This window comes from Callorhinchus milii, unplaced genomic scaffold (genome assembly GCF_018977255.1).
Source record: "Callorhinchus milii isolate IMCB2004 unplaced genomic scaffold, IMCB_Cmil_1.0 Scaffold11, whole genome shotgun sequence".
NCBI classification, from domain to species: Eukaryota; Metazoa; Chordata; class Chondrichthyes; order Chimaeriformes; family Callorhinchidae; genus Callorhinchus; species Callorhinchus milii.
Window position 1 is genome coordinate 15,866,614 of NW_024704752.1, and position 18,224 is coordinate 15,884,837.

The following is an 18,224-nucleotide window of genomic DNA, read 5'->3' on the forward strand; positions in this document are numbered from 1 at the left end:
CTGGTTATATAAACAAGACACAAGTTGTAGATGACTTTAGAACCAACTTCATCAAATTGATAAAAGGCTTCAGCTAAAATATATAATCAGATTTGGCTTTGCTGTGGTGAACTAACAACAGCAACTAACACTACCCCCTAGTGGCAATCAGAAATTCTACTAGACAAAACACAAACTAACCCTGGCTTGCTGCCCAAAGTACAAAGAAAAATGCACAACCTTAATGATTTATGAGTTAAAATGTAATGGGCATGACTGATGTAAAATAAATTGTCTTGTCATTTGAAGCAACACTGAATGATTTACATTTGTGCTTAAGATAGGCATCACTGCATTGATTCCATGCCAAGCTACACGATCTAGCAGTTATAGTTGACAATGGTTGTATTTTCAAGGGAATGGACATGCCACGTCAGTTTTAAATAAAATACCAATTTGAGTTCACAAAGGGGTGAGGATGATCCCTTGCTGACTGGATCGATACATGAAGCTACCTGTCAGGATCTTTGAATGACAACAGTGGATTTTGCACTTATCCTGTCCATTTATGTGAATCGACCAATTTGTTGGTTAAACATGAACTTAACATCAAGTATTCTTTCCATTGAATAACAAGTATTGCTTTGAGTAACAAGATCATCTAGTCTTACTCACATGGTGAGCTAAAGCTCTGTGTTTTGTGAAAATTATTGGGTGAACTTCTTATTCTGTTGACATCTCAAAAACATGAAGATTTAGATGTTGATGTACAGAGCTGATTGACAGTGGATTACTGTAGTTGCAAAATGAATGGCTTCACGTGAATAGAGCTCTTTTGTTCATTGCAATAATAAATATAGTGGCTTTTTCTCTGTTCTGCTCTATGACAAAATATTCATTTCCTGCTTTGGGTCATCTTCCTTTGCGACAATGCTTGGAGTCTGTTGTAGTATTTGGTGTGCTTGATCCTCAATACCAGATGAGTAGTGTGGTGCTGGAACAAAAGTCGTTCCTTGCAAAGGCTCTTAAAACTTGGTTTGAGATTTATTACTTTTGGTTTGAAAGGAAGTATTGTATTTTGTAATAATAGAAATAAGCAGAGAAACTCTATTGAAGCTTATCGTTCTAGGGAATTCAAAGCGTACAGACAAATTGATGCATTTGGCTTGCCACTTATTTTGGTCGAAGAATCACTGGATGTTATCACATTGTCAATACCCGGCAGGTTTTCTTTCAGGTGATGTACTGGTGTAAAGATTGTATTCGGGTAACTGAGGCAGGAGGTTTGATGTTGATCCTGTGTTGTGTCAATCAGCTGGAAAACTATGCAGAACGTTTCTGTGTTCCCAGTTCAGCTCTTGACATTCCATTAACTTGATCTTTACCTACTATGAGACCTCGGGAAATCTGAAGTTGTAACATTTTTATGGCGTGATACACACTAGGACTTCTAATCTAGGTTGACATTTCAGTATGGCAATGAGAGAGAGAGAGAGTGCTGTATTGTTGGATATGCTGTCCTTCATATGAGATGTTAAAGCAAGGTGCCGGATACCTGTTCTCATGGTTTACAATAACTTTACAATAAATCCTACAAAAAACTTTTGAGACATCCTACCAAAGAGACATCCTATCAAATGCAAGGATTATTATTATTACTATTATTATTATTATAACAACGCAGTAAGCCTCCAGATGGATAATGACTGCTGTGTGTTAAAGAGCTGCTACTTTTAAATGTTTACATATATATCTGGGGATATTAATAGTTATTTTTCTGTTGCAAGAGAACCATCTCATCGACGACTGAAAGACTTCATCAAGCACATAAACAAAGCTGATAAAGGTCGACTTGACGGCCCCTTGAACAACATTGCACTCCTCCCCACTCACACAGTCTGTGAGATGGGGGAACTAACTCAGACAGGTGAGATAGATACCTGGCAAACACTTAGGCCAATGTGTTTTTCTTTTGGACTGGCTCCATATCCAGTGCATCCAGTGAAAGTGAGGAGAGATTGAATGGTGATTCAGTGATATATGGAGGTTGTATCCGCGGCACATCCACATCCTCCAGAGTGTGTGACTCTGGAGGAGGTGAACAGTGCTACGTTAAGAGTTCGACCTGTGTGAATTGCAGCAGGAAGAATGAATGTAAATAGCAGCAATGAGGAGACTTATTCAGACAGTCAGGGAATGCAAGAATGAAAGGTGTATCACTGCCCTCCTACACACAGGCAACTGGACAGTGACAGATGTAAGCAAAGTACACATCCAGTATAGCACGGACTTGCTCTATACCAGGCACATCACATTTTGTCCACAAAATATACCGTTGATTCACTTTACAGTATATTCTGTGAAACGCTATATCACATGTAAGGATTATTATTATTCAATGGGGTCAGTCTGTCTCGGTTTTTCTTTTCTTTTAATGTTTTGTACAGTAACCAGCCTTTTGCCTTTTTTTTCTTCCCCCTCGTTTTGTCCTGTGCAGGTGTTGTCCAGCATCTCCTGAACGGGGACCATTTGCACGACACGTACATCAAGAAACACAAGCTGCTGACCGACGGCTGGGCGACCAAACAACTCTACGTGGAGTCGACAGGCAAGAGCCGGACCCTGCAGAGCGGGCTGGCTTTCCTCTACACCCTGCTGCCAGCGTTCGAGTGGGAGAAGATCCACATCCGGCATCAGTGGAGCACTATTTTCTGCTCGAACATCTGCGACTGTCCCATGCGTAATCACTATCTGGAGGAGGAGCAGAGGCGCCAGTACAACCTGCGGGTCAAAAACAACCTGCTGGAGAGGACTTACGTAGACATGGCAAAGATCGTGGGCATTCCCACCAGGCAGCTGAGAGCGGCTAATCCCATTGACTCGCTGCTGTGTCATTTCTGTCACAACGTCTCCTTCCCCTGCACGGAGCACGGCTGCATTGACCTGAAGCACTTTAAAGTCATCAAGGCACACCAGCTGGAAGATGAGCAAGACAGGCAGAGCAAAAAACTGTACTACAAGTACGCCCTGCTCGCAACCCATCCCATCTTAAACCAGACTGTCTCCCGCATGCTGCGGGTCGCTCAAGGGAAAAAGGACGAGATATTGGCGCTCTACTCGGCTCATGATGTGACAGTGGCTCCCCTGCTCAGCGCTCTGGGCGTCACCGAGGCCAGGTTCCCCAGGTTTGCCGCCCGAATAGTGTTTGAGATTTGGCAGAATGTTAACGACAAAAAGAAGCAACACTTTGTCCGCGTCCTTTACAACGGTGACGACGTCACATTCCAAACCACCTTCTGCCGCGACCACAGGGTCCATTCCAAACAGCTCCTCTGCCCTTTCGAGAATTTTGTACGTTTTGTACGGAAGGACATGTTTGCAGTTTTCAACAGCACAAACTATTATGACGCCTGTCACCGGCGGGTATTTTGAATATTTTTTTGGTGGTGAAAGTGCTCGTGGAATACTAATGTAATTCTGTGTGTGTTGTGTACTTTGAATATTACTGTATACTGACTGGGGTTCCTGCTGCTCAATTTTAACAATGACATTCCATTCCCAGCGGCAGAGCAGTTTGATTTCCCTGCCAATAAACGGTCATGTGGATTGTATGGCATTATACACTCCGTGTGAGGTTGTGTTCCAGGAACTCTCGACTGCACCACTTCACGTTAGTCTGTCCCTCAGTGAGGCTGAATGAGGCTCAATAATGTAAGAAGGTCTTGGGATTGAGCCCTCTCTTACTTGGAGAGCATTGGTGCTTTGCTGTCAACAGGAATACTGAGAAGTCTGCTTCAGTTAAGGGAAAGAGCTAAATAAAGTTGTCCGTTCCTTTGTTTGACATTGAAAGACCTGACACGAGTTTGTTACAAACATGGTGATCTGCAGGTTGCAGTATTTAAAGAAATTAATCCTGCATGTTAAACTGGTTTTGTTCGTAATAATAAAATATTTCTAAAGGTGTGTGTCGTCTCATGTGCACAGTCACATCCACAAATGAAAGCAATTGTTCTTCACATATAAGAGAATGATTTAATGACTGAATTCCACTGAGCTATTTTAAGGGTGTTTAACTGGAGGGAGAAACTGTTGCTATTTATTCTGCGAAAGCCTCCTGCCATGCTTGGCCAGTTGAGCAGATAAATTTCGGGCCTTTTCTCTCTGCTGTCCCTGGCACAGGATTAAGGGCCAATTACTGCAGGTTGAGTGACCTGAGGGACAAGAGAAGATCTGAGTGACTGCCTTTCACTTTGAGTGACGGGCGTTCACAATGAGTGACTTGGCAGATCTGCTGAAAAGCATTCAGTGATATTTACGACTTTCATATGCAAAGTGCTCCTGCTCACTCGCCCCCTCCCCAAACACCCCCCACACACTCACACCTCCACACACTCACACCCCCACACACACATCCTCACACACACACAATCCTAAGAAATAGCAACAGTTACTGCTGGGTAGAGATAGCTGTGATGATATAAGGACAATTTGGAGGGGGCGATTGAAATTGAGTTCACAGAACACTGACTTTTTTCTGTTTTGTGTTTACCACTTAATGTTTATTAAGTCATAGTGAGAATGTGACTTCCTTCTTTATTATCGTTCTTGGCAAACTTTCTGTGGCAAATATTTGATCATTTGCTCGTTAGAGATTGGCACAATCCATTTCGAGTTGAATACCGCAATTGGTATGGAGGGATAGGTAGAGAGTTAGCTGAATAAATTCTTCACAGGACTTGATGGTTTCCATGATGCTGGGGATAAAGGGTTTGGGAATGTTGTTTGAGGAGGGAAGGAGAACAAGGAAATTTTGGAATGAATGAATGAATGCAGGGCAACCTGGCTATTGAGTGAAGTCAATAAACTACTTTTTTTATTTCGTGAGGTGTTCCGAATGTATTTGAGAAGTTGGTCACTATCAGTTTCAAATGGGGGGGAAAGAAAAATATTGGGAACAAACAAATCTTAATAGTGAGCTGCTGGTTAGTGAATTGAGGTACCCACAGCTGTATTCTGCTATTTTTAGGGATCAGGGAGTACCTATCTAAAATTAACTCCCTTCCACTTCGATATAATGTATGGGGCAGAGGGGAGAGGGGGTTATAGGGTATACAGTGCTAGACCATTTAACCTATCAAGCTGACTTCCTTCACAGGTGTGCTATCAGACCATATTCCACCCATTCATTCTCTTGGGAAAAGTTATTACACTATATATAGATACTCCTTGACCCCCCCATTCCCCAAAAGTAGTTGAGCAGAAACTCTCAGCATTGACATCACCAACACTTGACTGTAATATGTACCTCTCAATGAGTTAAGCCTATCCCCCACTTTCCTTCACAAAACGCGAGAAGCCATTTCCTCTTTGCAAAATCTGTCTATCAGGCCATTGGATCCACAAACATTATTGTGTGCACAAATCCCAACTTGTCACCTCTCATTAACTTCACTTTTTATTGGATTTTCATAGAATTTGAGAAAGCTTACCTTTATCAAGAATCTGGCATCTTTTCATATTACAAGGCACACCCCACAAAGTAAATTTCATTTGGCTGTAATGAATGACTATTGGCCTTGGTGATTTTGATTTTAAATCCATTTCTATATGTCTTTCCCATATCACACCCACTCCGTAAAGCAAAAAATACAACACAAACAATTTTCCAATTGAGTCTTTGGTTTACTCCTGACCTCCAAATACAGGCCCCAAAACCATATTCCTGCAAAAACATTTGCAGAAGTGGCCCTGGTGCCAAGTATACATTTAGAAATATTGCACGAGTAACAAAATAGCACACACAGCTTTTGATTGTGAAATATGTTTGCATTAACTCAACATCCTTGAAACAGGAGCTGTTTATTTTGAAGCAATAGTTAGATATCTGTGTGTGTTTTCTGATACTTGCTTCCTTTCCATATTTCATGCTTTGCCATCGTTCTCACAAAGCAATGTTTGTCAATGTTGGACTGCAATTTTTGCTGACTATGTGACAACTTATACATTTATATGTAAGATCCTATCTTCAAGTCAACCCAAAGGGCGTGACTCTTGCTTGCTGTTGCACATCGGCCATTCTTAATCTTTGAGATGTGGCACTGAGTGTTGGCAGTCGATTTGATTTTGAGAGATCTCAAAGCCAAGCCTGGTTGACACCCACACACGTCCATGGGAAATTGGACAGCGATCAAGTGAGGGAACCTTGGCTGATTTATTTCCCTCCCAGACCAGTGGCAACTCCCAATGTTTCCACTAATTAATCCCTTTTTAACTTAAGGCGGAAAAATCTTCTTTAATTTTCTCTAATAAATATTGAAACTAAGTGGAATGTACTTCAAATAATAATAGCAGAAAAAATAAGGATAAAACGAGATTGGAAGAATTACAGGACAAGCACAGATAAAGTTTTGGAAATGTTATGTTTAATTGTTTAATTGTAATAAACCCTATCCTGATATATAAGTAAGTAGCTTAAATCCTAGAGAACCAGTTGGCCAGTACAGACTAGTCTCTAGAGAACCTATGAACAACGTAAGGGAAGGAGGGAGATTCTTGTTTGACCTCGATCGGTCATATCAACAGCAGTTAAATCAAAGGCCAATTACTCATAAAGGAAAAGGCTCCCTCCAGTGCACAAGAAGCGGGCGATTGCTTGTGGGAATGAGAAAGGTTCGATTTTATATTTAAAACGTGGTTGGGCTTCTGTTTTGACATTCAGAAAATTGTATGTTAGATTTATTAGCCATGTATTATGGGTGCTTTATTGGAGAGTGCATTCAACAAGCACAAATGCAAACACTTTTTGTTCGCTTCAGTTTTTATTTTGATCGACTGAATGTTGTCGTTGAATTCTACAGGAAGCACAACTCTCCTTGTGCCAGTATTTTGAAGATCAGCATCGCGGCAACTGTATAGCTCCACTGTTTAACCAGTTTTGCCTGAAGTACAGCAACAAAAATAATTTGTTTAGATTTACTTTGATTAATGGGCAACAACAACAACACGTAAGAGCATAATGCATAACTAGCCTGGTCCTCACACTGTCTAACTTGTTTGCAAATCACTTCTACGGGAATTAGCTTGTACATTTACAACAAAATAGCTGATCCCTCTAATTATTTCTTTAAGACTCCACTTTGAAGTCAAATTATCAGGAGTGCAGATTAGTGCTGACAGCAATGTAACGTTTGACAAGCGTCTGACAGTATAGGGTAATTACGGTGACTGTCACAAATGATGCAGATAGCATGGCAATTAGTAAGTGCAAGGACAGCGCCACACACCACTGATGTAGTGAACCGAGGCACATTAAAATCAACATATTTGGAGAAATATGAGACGCAACTTAATTAAGAGTGACTATCAATGAACCTCGCCGGGTAGCTCAGCACCATACAAGATTTTATTTTTGATTACTGCAGTAATTGAACCCTCTGTATGTGGGAGCCTCCTTTTGACGTTCACGCAAAATATTAATATCTACTTTCCATCAACTGCATCTGCATTTTTAAAAAGAGCAGCCAGATTTGTTTGCTGTGATTTGTTTTACTCTGAAACAATAGTTGTATCAACCACCTTTATAGATAAAGTATATATAATGTATAATATGTACATATTTGAAAGATTTAAGTGTTTCACACATTGGTGGGTCATTCTGGGATCCTTTCGTTCACCTCAATGAGTTACATCGAGTTACATTGAACAGAAACAAGCCAAGTAGACCATGCCGGTGCATATAGTCCACCAAAGCCCCATCTCTCCTATTCCCCTCACCTGTACCTCTCTATTCCCTGATCCCACCTGTCAGAGGATTGCACATTAGATTTGCCTCTGCAGCTGTGAAGCTGCAATGATGATTTTGACTGGCAGCAGGTGTGTCTTTCAGTCAGAGGTCAAGATTCTGAGGCACTGCGGAGTGTTGTTGAACTGAATTAGCCACACTTGGGAGCTTGGCAACATGCAAGTTGAAGAATGAGCATCATTTTCCAGAATAAGGGGAATGAGAAGCGAGCAAGCCAAAGTCTCTGGAAGTCAGAAGAGATCAAATACAAGCTTCAGTGGAAGTAAACAACTGTGAGTACTGAAACTGAAAAGCAGCTGAAATGAAAGGCTGATGCAAACTCTTAGAAATCAAGGAATGTGGTAAAGAAAATGACAGAGAAAGAGTTTAGCAGTCGTTTTATCATTGTATTCTTATTTTTCTTTTTAATTTAACTTGGGATAAGGACACCTTTTCTTAATGCTACCATTTGTAAGTAGGCCTTCATGTAAAGGTGATGAAGAATTTATAAGAAAGGGTGGCAGAGGCCGATTCGATAACTACTTTTAAAAACGTGGTGGACGGGTATTTGAGGAGAACGGGTTTGCAGGGTTATGGGGAAAGGGCTGGGGAGTGGGATTGACATTACATTGCTCTTTTCAAAGAGCCAGCCCAGATTTGATGGGCCGAATGGCCTCTTTTTGTGCTGTATGATTCTATGACAAGTGTTGATTAGCTCCCTTCCTTTAGAGGAAAGGAACGACTGCAAAACAAAACCTTTGGGAGGAATGGAGGAGGTGCTTTGCACCTTGATTTGTTTTTTCATCCTTTTCCTATCTCATAAATAGAAGCACATCACAAGTCTCCATTCCTGTAATGCTTTACTCTGTAATAATCAGCATTTGTATTTGTTTTTCATTAAATATCAATTGGGGGCAATTTTCTTCCTGTCTGTAAAATTTACGTGTGAATAGTGACAGGAGGTGATTGGAGTTTTGGCGGTGCAGACAATTTGTCTGTTTAAAATAGAAGTTGCAATTTTCCACCTAGTGGTTTGCAAACACCTTGTTAAAAAAGCAATTAAAGCATTTAATTGATGCTGGAAGCCAATTAAACTGGGAAATCTGCAATTTTCTGGTATCTCTGAGGCTTGGGAGTGTTGAATCGTTGTCTGAGAAGCCACAAAGATGACAAAACATTTATAGGAGTGCTGCAGATTGTACAAGGATTTCTGTAACAAAAACAGAAGTCATTGGGAACACTCAGCAGGTCAGGCAGCATCTATGGAGAAAGGAAAGTGAGTCAACGTTTCGAGTCCACGACCCTTCGTCAGAACCCGAACCCAAGCTCTGTCCCTTCTCAAGCCAAAAGTGTCTACTGCACATAACCCACATTTATGCATCACAAGACTCGCTCTATTCTACTGTTCGGTGATTGAGCTGATTTATACCTTGTTCTTTTCCTTAGTGGGCCATACTCTGATTCCTTGTCCTCAACCAGTGATCTTGAAATGGGGCAAAAAAAACCTTCTCAGGCAATCTTAAAATAATTGTACTATTGATAGTCAAAATAATTCGGATTCACACAACGGATCTTTTATTTTCCAATAGTACAGCAAAGCTTGCTTCATTTTAGGTACTCAATATCTGTCGTAAAGAGGTGAAAGATAAGATTTTTTTGAGAAAGAGGCAGAATGACTTGGTTACATTCTTTGGATATTACCTTACAACCTTTTACCAACCTACCCCAGAAATCTAGGAAGATCTACAGATAGAAATAGTATTAAATATTAAAGAAATTGGCTACAAAGGGAGCAAAATCTACTTAAAAAATATATAAATCAAAAAGCAATATAGCTTGGGTAGAATTGCTTCTGTAGCAGTGAACTTACATTCACATCACATCCCCATGACCGCATGGACATGTGTGAGGAATTTTGTCCTGCTTTCTATGCCAAATGTACTGGATCAATAATATAAGGGATTTTTGCATGTTTTCCTAATTTGTGGAAATTGAAAAATCTTGTATACAGTAGTTTGGCAATAAATAGACCAATTTGTATTTTGTTGAGTTACACTGGGCTGCTTTGAAATCTAACACTTGATGAGGTTTAATTGTGTAAGTTATCAAACCCTTAATCTGCAGTGTTATTTTAAATGAACACCAACATGCAGTAAAATATTAAACTCCGACCTCTGGAAAAAAAATGTTGTTCTGTAAAATTTATCCCAATCGTGTTTAAATTTTCAGCCTTTTTCATTTGCAATCTGCTCATTCGTAAGGCTGTAATGGATGAAAATGAACTGCCTCTCATCCTTCAAAAATCCAGTGTCAATTCCCACATCTAGGTTACGTTACTGCAGAAATGATTGCAGTGGCTTCATTCTGTATACTCTGCAACAAGGAAGCAACTGTGGATAAATGAGATAAATACAGTATTTTTACTTCTGGCTTGGATCTTCCCTGATCTCTGGAATAGGTCTGTAAAGGCATCCTAGTTCACCTGTCCTGGCACACGAACAACACAGCCCATCACAGCAATTGCGTAACGTCACCAGGGGCAGCAAGCACCATTCTTCAGTTTCATTTTACACTAATTAGTTCCACTTTATTGCAGATAGTGGGCTGAGAAAGCAGCATAGATAGTAATCTGAAAATAGATATGATTGTTTACTCAATGCTCAGTCAAATGAAATAAATGTTATTATTGAAAGAACTATTTCACAGTTTTGTTTATTGATCACTGTGGGATGCTTAATGTTAATAGACTACTTTTATGCGCATCCACAAATAACATTTTTATGCAACATAAATTTGACACTTTCAAACTGGTAAATGGGAAAACTTATGTTGCACTTAGTAATACCTGACTGCTTGAGACCTTTTAATGATATACTTGAGACTTCCTTGCAGTCGTTAACCATAAATATGAGTTTATGAAATGTAAATGAAGAGGAGAGTGAACTGGAGTTTATGGCAAAAGTATCTATTCCAGGTTTGTTCTCGCTATTTATGCCAGCTTTCTATATTGTGGCAAGGGCCCATGGCCAATGCAATCCAGGTACTTAATGTGGGATGATATTGACCCATAATAAAGTATTTTTTTTAGGGTCAGCCTGGAGATGTGTGTGCACAGAAACCACAAGTCACATTTAATATCGTCTAGAAGTCTCAAAGTGCTTCACAGAAATATTCTAAAGTGAATCGAACTGTATGTTTTGTAGGTGAAGAATCCTAACCCTCGGCAACATGCTACTCCTCCAAGTTTTATTACTGAAATCCACTGTGCGGAAAGATTTATGACCAATTATCACCACAGCTATACCTCAACTGCACCCTTTTGTAAGATCACTTTTAAATATTTTCAATGTGTGAATTTGTAAATGCCCTAACAGAAATGAGCCGCAAATTAAGACGTACAAAGGGAGCGGCCATAAACGAAAGAAAAGGTTACCTGAGGAAATATGTGCACATCATTAAACTTTTAAAGAAATGCCAAGAATTATGAATTTCCCTGCTGCACAGGTTCCACAACCTATTTGAATGTTGAGCACTCTGGCCGAGAATCAGTTGTAGGGATTTGCATACGTCTCATGCACAAAATGTCAGCACATTTTGATGAACTATTTGTCACAGCTGTATTAGGCACCTTTGACTCGTTGCAACATGTCTAGCAATCACTGGCGTGTAGACCTTGACACAATTCCTGACTGTGTGGGACAATATGCAAATACCTGATAATACCAAGCTGTCAGGACACTAATGCTGTCTGTGAGAATCCATTAATCAGTACAGAGTTCAGCTTCTTACTCTGGCAGCTTTCGAAACCTAATTTTTTTGCACAAAGAAATTTCAAACAATGAAATCAATAGGTAAGCAAATCATACTGAGGACACTGTTTCAATGTAACACTGATGGTCACTATAAAACTAAGTCTCTCTCGGTTTCACGACAGACAAAGGTTTGAACATTATTGCAAAAATGCTTCAGATAGATATTTCCTTGAGGAGATATAGGTTGTGGGATGACTTCACTCCCGAAATGTCAGCTGCAGCCCAGTTTACTCACGCAGTTTACTTTGTTTTTTTAAAAAGCAAATTCAATCAAACTGCATCAAATTGATTTTCTATAAATTATACATTGAGATGCTTGTTGTACTCCATAAACTGAGTTGACCTGAAAAAGTCACTTCCTAATAAGATTTGAATATGGTTGCCTATACTTTAGCATGAATGTGTTTTTACCCAATCTTATAGTGGAAATCTATCAAAATGAAGTATTCTCTCTTTCCCCCCTCCCCACCTCCACAACAACCCCTTCATATTCTTGAAAACCTTTGCTGTGATATTCACAAATGTGTGTTCAACAACTATAGTTTGACAGAAATGATCCGTGGATACAAGTCGTATATCAGCAAAACTGGCTTTAACTACCAAGAAGATCCACATTGAAGATAGCATCTACAATACAAGCAAACAAAATACTCGTATTACTGGTCAGAGGCTCCAGATTAGCAACAAAGCCGAGACCTGTAATCAGCACCTGTATTTCTTAGTGTAATTGGGCCATTAGTACCACAGGTGTTTAATACAGTATGTTAACACACACCCATGGTTAATTGAAGGTTGAAGCTGCCTTTTTTTAAAAAAAGAAAGACAGATTTATCGTCATAATTGACAAGATAAAATGTGCGATATGTAGTACCTGCCTGTCAGAAAACTTAGAATGGTGGTTATTGAGATGTCTTGAAGATGTAATAATGCGCAATATCAAGTTCAAGGATTATTATTATTTTTGGACACCACCTGGAACTGTATGTCAATCATTGCTCATCGTCAAAGAAATAAACTTTGCATAACATGTTCTTTGCTCTGAGTTGCTGAGTCTCCTTTTCTCTGGTTCTGAGATGAGTGTGCTTTGCACCCTTGTTTACAATTGAAACCAGGAGTTGAGGCTTTCTCTGGTTTACGAATCCAGGTTACAGTGAAATGATTTGATTCTGATGCCAATACCCAGACAACAGCCAAAACCATGGGGTGAAAGAGATTATGGACAACAGAAACTGGTATGATAACACAAGTTTTTTTTTGATGGGTGAAGTCAAGGCATTTTGGGGGGTAATGTTGATCGGTTGGAAGTGCTTAATGTCTGAGATTTTAGCTATCCTAGAATCCTAGAGCAGATCTAGGAGCAAAGCAAAACAGCTTTGTTCCCAGCACTACAGTTCCTCACCTTGATAAGCACCCAAGCATGATGATTGTGTTCAGAGTTATCATATTCACACTAAACCCATGTATCATTTATTTTCATTAATGTGTTTGTCAAAATGTACATGCATTACATATTACCGCAGATAATTTGACTATGCACGCATTCATCAACGTACGGCATAAAGTTCTCTGAACATTCCTGTCTGCCTGGGCTGTATCATTGATTTATAATTGCCGTTATCCATCACTGATTTTTCTGTTATTGGCTGTCCTTGCGAGCAGTGGGGTATCTGCTATGATAAACGACATTCAACGACGATCAATGCTTTATAATAAAAGAAGCAATCGTGTCATTTGAATTTAGGAGCAGAATCCGAAACTGAGCGTAACCGTGTTGCTGAGCTAAGCTGTATGTTTCTCAAACACTGAGCTAACTTTCCTGTTTTTTGCCTTAATTTTTAATCTGTTTATGGTCTCCAGTTGAATCACTTAGGTTTTCCTGCATATCTTCAGTGATCTTTTTAATTTTTACCAGAATGGTTCAAATTAATCTCTTCTCTCTAATCTCTTCTTCCACATTTTGTTTTCTGCGCTCCCTGGAAGGTCAGGGAGTCTAATATTCCAACAGATAAGGAGAGTGAGGTCTCCTGATAACCAGAAGCCATTGTCGTTGTCCCCATGGATCTCCATGACCTTTTCCCAATACAGGAAACCCCTTTGAAATAGACGAATATTAAAGCTTGCTTTTCGGCCTCTTTCACTTTGTTGCTGTATCTTCTACAAGTTGGGTGCCACAATCATTTTCTTTGTTCTAAAGCCCAATTATTTTATGCAGTCCATTTTGATCTTTTACATCCATTCTTCTTCAGTGCTTCACCCCGATGCCCAGGGTATAGATAGCTCCTGTGCTTTGATTCTCTGAGCACAATAAGCACCACATCTGTGTTTGTTTTTCTTCTTCTAGATCATTCGAGCATTGCTGCTTTGTGGAATTGCAATTGGTGTGTCTTAATGGTTCGTGACAATTCTGTGAATTTTGAAACTTTTTTCATAATATCCTTTGACCATTCTTAGACTCAAATAAACATCTCGACTTTCATCTATTGCAAAGCTCTGGGAAAATCTCACAAGCTTGAAACCTCTAATTTTTTTTGCAAGGCAATGGTTTTCATTAGAAATTGGATTTTTTTAATGAAACAGAAACCTGATTTTAGGCACATCTCCAGCCTATAGATACTGAAATCAATATTCACTCCCGAGAATTGATCTATTTCAGTTGAGCATAGATGGAAATCAACCCAAAATGGCTCAATGTCGCCCCATGCAATGCATTTACACACTGAGCCATCAAGGGAGCTCATTTCTCAAATTTTGGTTGCAGGCCATTGGTCATGCACTTGTGATTGGCTTTTAAAATTCTTACTAAATCTTTTAGTAAGGTTCTATATCACTGAGTCAATTGGTGGTCATGGTTTTGATTTGGGTCTGTCACAATATTCTAGGAAACTTTCCAAACATGTTTAAACTTCTTATACTCCAGTATCCGGTAATCTATCAAGTCCTCTATTGGGTTGTGTCCTGAAGATAGGGGGGTGGGTGGGGTTGTTGCTTTTTCACTTGTCAAAAGACAGTTTTGGACAGCCATGAAGATTTAATTTGCCAATTTAGCGTGAGCTGGATTTTGTGTTGCACCTCAACACAGTAGAGAATGAAATGAGATACCTGGAATTGAATGCCAATGACATGAGTCTCTTTAAGCAGAAATATTAAAGAACTTTGTGTTGATATAGACTAACGTTTTTGGTACAGAACTGTGAAAAAGATGAGTAAAGTAAATCAATGAAACAATTTACAAGGTTCTCACCCTTTCAGAATCTTTCTAGTCAATTACAATGATACAGAAGGTGTGTACATATTGGGAGTTTACTACGCTGTGTATTCGTTTGATTTCTAGCAATCATTTATCCTTCCACAAATTACACAGCCACTACACTTTACAGTGTATCCTGTGAAGCGCTTTGAGGCATCTCGTAGATGTGATAGGGTGCTATATCAAATTCAAGGATTATTATTATAAAGCCAACAATTGCTGACATGTTATGACCTTCAATATCTGAATATCTTGTTTATTCTACCAACCTTTGATCCTGAAACTTATAGTAAGTTGCACAAACTCGGAAAAGCACAAACTTGGGAAAGCAAACATGTGCTGACGTTATTGGGTTAGAGTAGGAGAAAATGTAAAAGGAATTTTGATTGAAAATGGGGACAGTTGAAACACAGAGAGAGGGAAAAGATGAGAGAATGATCCCTATCTGCTTTTCCTGCATTTTGTCCAGAAATACATGTGTGTATGGGTGTGTTTATGCTTCTTTAATAACATTTGAAAAGCTTTTCCATAATCTCTGATTCTTTCAAGTTTTTAAAAGCAATATTTCTGAGGATGAACGGCCTATCAAACCTTCCTCCCTCTCTCTTCCTCCCCAAATAATTTAATGATGAATAATATCAATGACAAGTCATTGTGAATAATTCTGAGCTGTCCTGCTGTCAGTAATTGATGGAGTCCCATTAATTCTACGTATCTGTGCGCACTGTTAAATCGGGAAAGCTGTTCCTGGGGTACAGTCAGTAAAAACATCATTAATTAGAAGCAAACTGTCCAGTGAATTATTTACCAAAACAATAAAAATGCTATCATTTGTCAAGTGATTGCACAATGATACCCAAAGAAACGACCAATATCAATAATGTATTGGCTAATTTCTATTTCATTTCATTTATTTTTCACCAAATGCTTGCACTTATCTTGTAAGCTCGCCTCTTCAATGCTGTGGTGGGCAATGCATCATTTATTTTTGATCCTGAGTTCAGTGCTAATGACGCCTCTGCCTAGGTATTCAAGCTTCACATGAATTTATTTCCATGCTTTATTCCTGTGTTGGTTCCACAACTCCTCCACCTTGTGTTAGATTCCACACTCAGCCGCTACAGGTCCTCTAACTAAATGACTGGTCCAGATCAAATTACAAGTATCAACCATATAGTGCTCTCTCTCTCTCCCCCCACCCCCCTCTCTCTCTCTCTCTGTCTCTTCATCGTTCTAATGAAAAAGGAAAAAGCATAATATTCTGGATCAGATTTGAAAATATTATATTGAATCGTTTCTCTTCCATCCATTTGTTCAGCTAAGTAACTGCTAGAGAGAAAGAGAGGAGAGCTTGCCTCTCGAGATGCTGTCAAGCTTCATGTCATCTGTTTCTGATCAGGAGAATTGGCCAGTATCACTGAAGTTATCTGAAACTATTTAAGATCCTAAACTGATCCCACTGTTGCACAAACGATCGTATATCAATGAGCTGCGTTTATTGCAGCGTTTATATTACAGTACAAATGGCATCACTGTCTCCAGACCCATTGCCTCTGGAGGGGGCCAATGTCTGAAAGCGAACTTTAATGCTGGGGAGAGCAGTGTTGTTTCATACAGAAGTGCATCTGCTGTTTTCAGCTGCATTTGCTAGTTGTGCCTTCGTTTTCGGGGTATGGAGATGATGTTGTCTTTTGTAGCTCTTATTTCTGCAGTCAACACACCATCAATGACTCAAAGCCAAACATTGCTTATTGGCTGCATGATTGTTTTCTTGCAGCAGTCTGGAAACTGAAGTCTTGCAAAACTATTACAGTGACTATGCTGCCCTTTTGTTTAGATGTTTTCACCCCAGGCTCTAAATTGGACAAATATGTGGGCAGGCACTGTGAAACATTTATTTGGAAAGAACGCTCTTAATCTGAAGAGCGAGGATTGTATCCTGTGTCTCTACATCCACTTTTGCCCCCCACGCCCTCAGCTTCTAGTTTATGATCCAGAGTTGGAACTGTGGTAGATTTTTTTTCTCCCCCCACCCCCCCCCTCCCCATTTGTGCTCATTGACAGAGATTGGCCAACTCACTACAGACCGAACCTAGGGACCGTCTCGTCCTGTATGGCTCAGCTGTGTTTCCTCGCAAACAGTTTAAAATTAATCTGTTTAATTCCCATGTAATAGCATTTGTATAAACAAAACAAATTACTATATTGTCTGTAATACGCTCAATTTAATACTAATAACGCCTGTTAATTGAGGTGCACTGGTGGAAATGAAATTAGCCTGTTTATCATAACCATCTCCATTTAGCAAAACCCATTAAGAGTGATTGAAAGATGGTGGCAATTGATTGATGACTGAGAATATTTCCCCAGCAAAGGATTTCACACCTCTATTAACTGAAGCTGTATCAGTCATAATTATAAATGCAATTTCCATTAAGACTTTTGCAGCGACTTAATTGTCTCCTATTTTTCTCACACTCATGCATTTGGAGGAAAGCAAAATCATTTAATTGAACTTCTTTGCATATTTTCAAACCTCGTTTCAAAAGATGGGATTTCATTTTTTTTTATTTCCGCCTCATTGTGGAAACGCCTAGATCTGTGGTGGCGAAAACAGGCTGGTTATTTCCTCTTTTGTTTCAGAACATTGTGATGAACTGGTGCTGAATTTCTGATAATTGCAGCAAACAAAGGAAAACTTTAGAGCAAAATAGCTGTGCGAGTTGTTGGGAGAGCTGAAGACTAAACCTCCCATGGCTGGGGTCTGGCAGTTGTACAAACATTCTACACTATGGGGATTTTTTTCCCCTCACAAATATAAACTGAAGAGACATCCTGAATAGAACCAGCACCATTCTCCTGCAAGATTGTTATTCAGTAGTCTCGGGAATTGATCAAAAGCTGACCCTTAGAATTTATAATGAACATTATTTAAAATTCAAGCAGGCTTTTACTGATACAAATTATTTTCAGTAGATTTCAGTCTCCTGCTCTGTACTCTTATATTGTGAGCAGCCTTCATCTTAGTTAAGCATTTACCCTCAGCAACTAAACTTCAGCAAAAAAAAAGTATGGGGATGTCGTCCTCACCTTTTGGTTCTGACCTATGCATAGAGAAAGAACTTTAATGCAAGATTATACTATAATATTGGTCACTTTTTTGTGTCGCTTTTCCTGTCTTACTTTTCTTGTGGTTCCTGAGATCTGTTTCTTTTGTCTCTCTACCTTCACTTTCTCTCACTCTTCACCTCCTTCTCTGTCCTTTTACCTCGTCGCTTTCTTACTTTCACTTGTCCTCCGTACCCCAAGATAATAATCATCGGTGTAGCTTACTACAAAACGACTGCAATGATTGACTGAGATTCTCAAAGAAAACCGCCAGTCTTGCAAAATTACACAGAGAATC

At 39.4% G+C, this 18,224-nt stretch overlaps 1 protein-coding gene across 5 annotated transcripts in view; it reads left to right on the forward strand.

Annotated features, from left to right (window-relative positions):
- The window catches only part of pxylp1 (2-phosphoxylose phosphatase 1), a 60,552-nt gene extending 56,610 nt beyond the window's left edge, over positions 1 to 3,942 (forward strand). For all 5 annotated transcript variants that reach the window (XM_007888242.2, XM_007888232.2, XM_007888222.1 and 2 more), the window contains 2 exons: positions 1,767 to 1,906; positions 2,477 to 3,942. In XM_007888242.2, coding sequence (XP_007886433.1) covers positions 1,767 to 1,906; positions 2,477 to 3,411 — 1,075 coding nt within the window. In that variant the 3' untranslated portion in view covers positions 3,412 to 3,942. The remainder of the gene's footprint in view (positions 1 to 1,766; positions 1,907 to 2,476) is intronic.
- Positions 3,943 to 18,224: the final 14,282 nt, after the last annotated feature.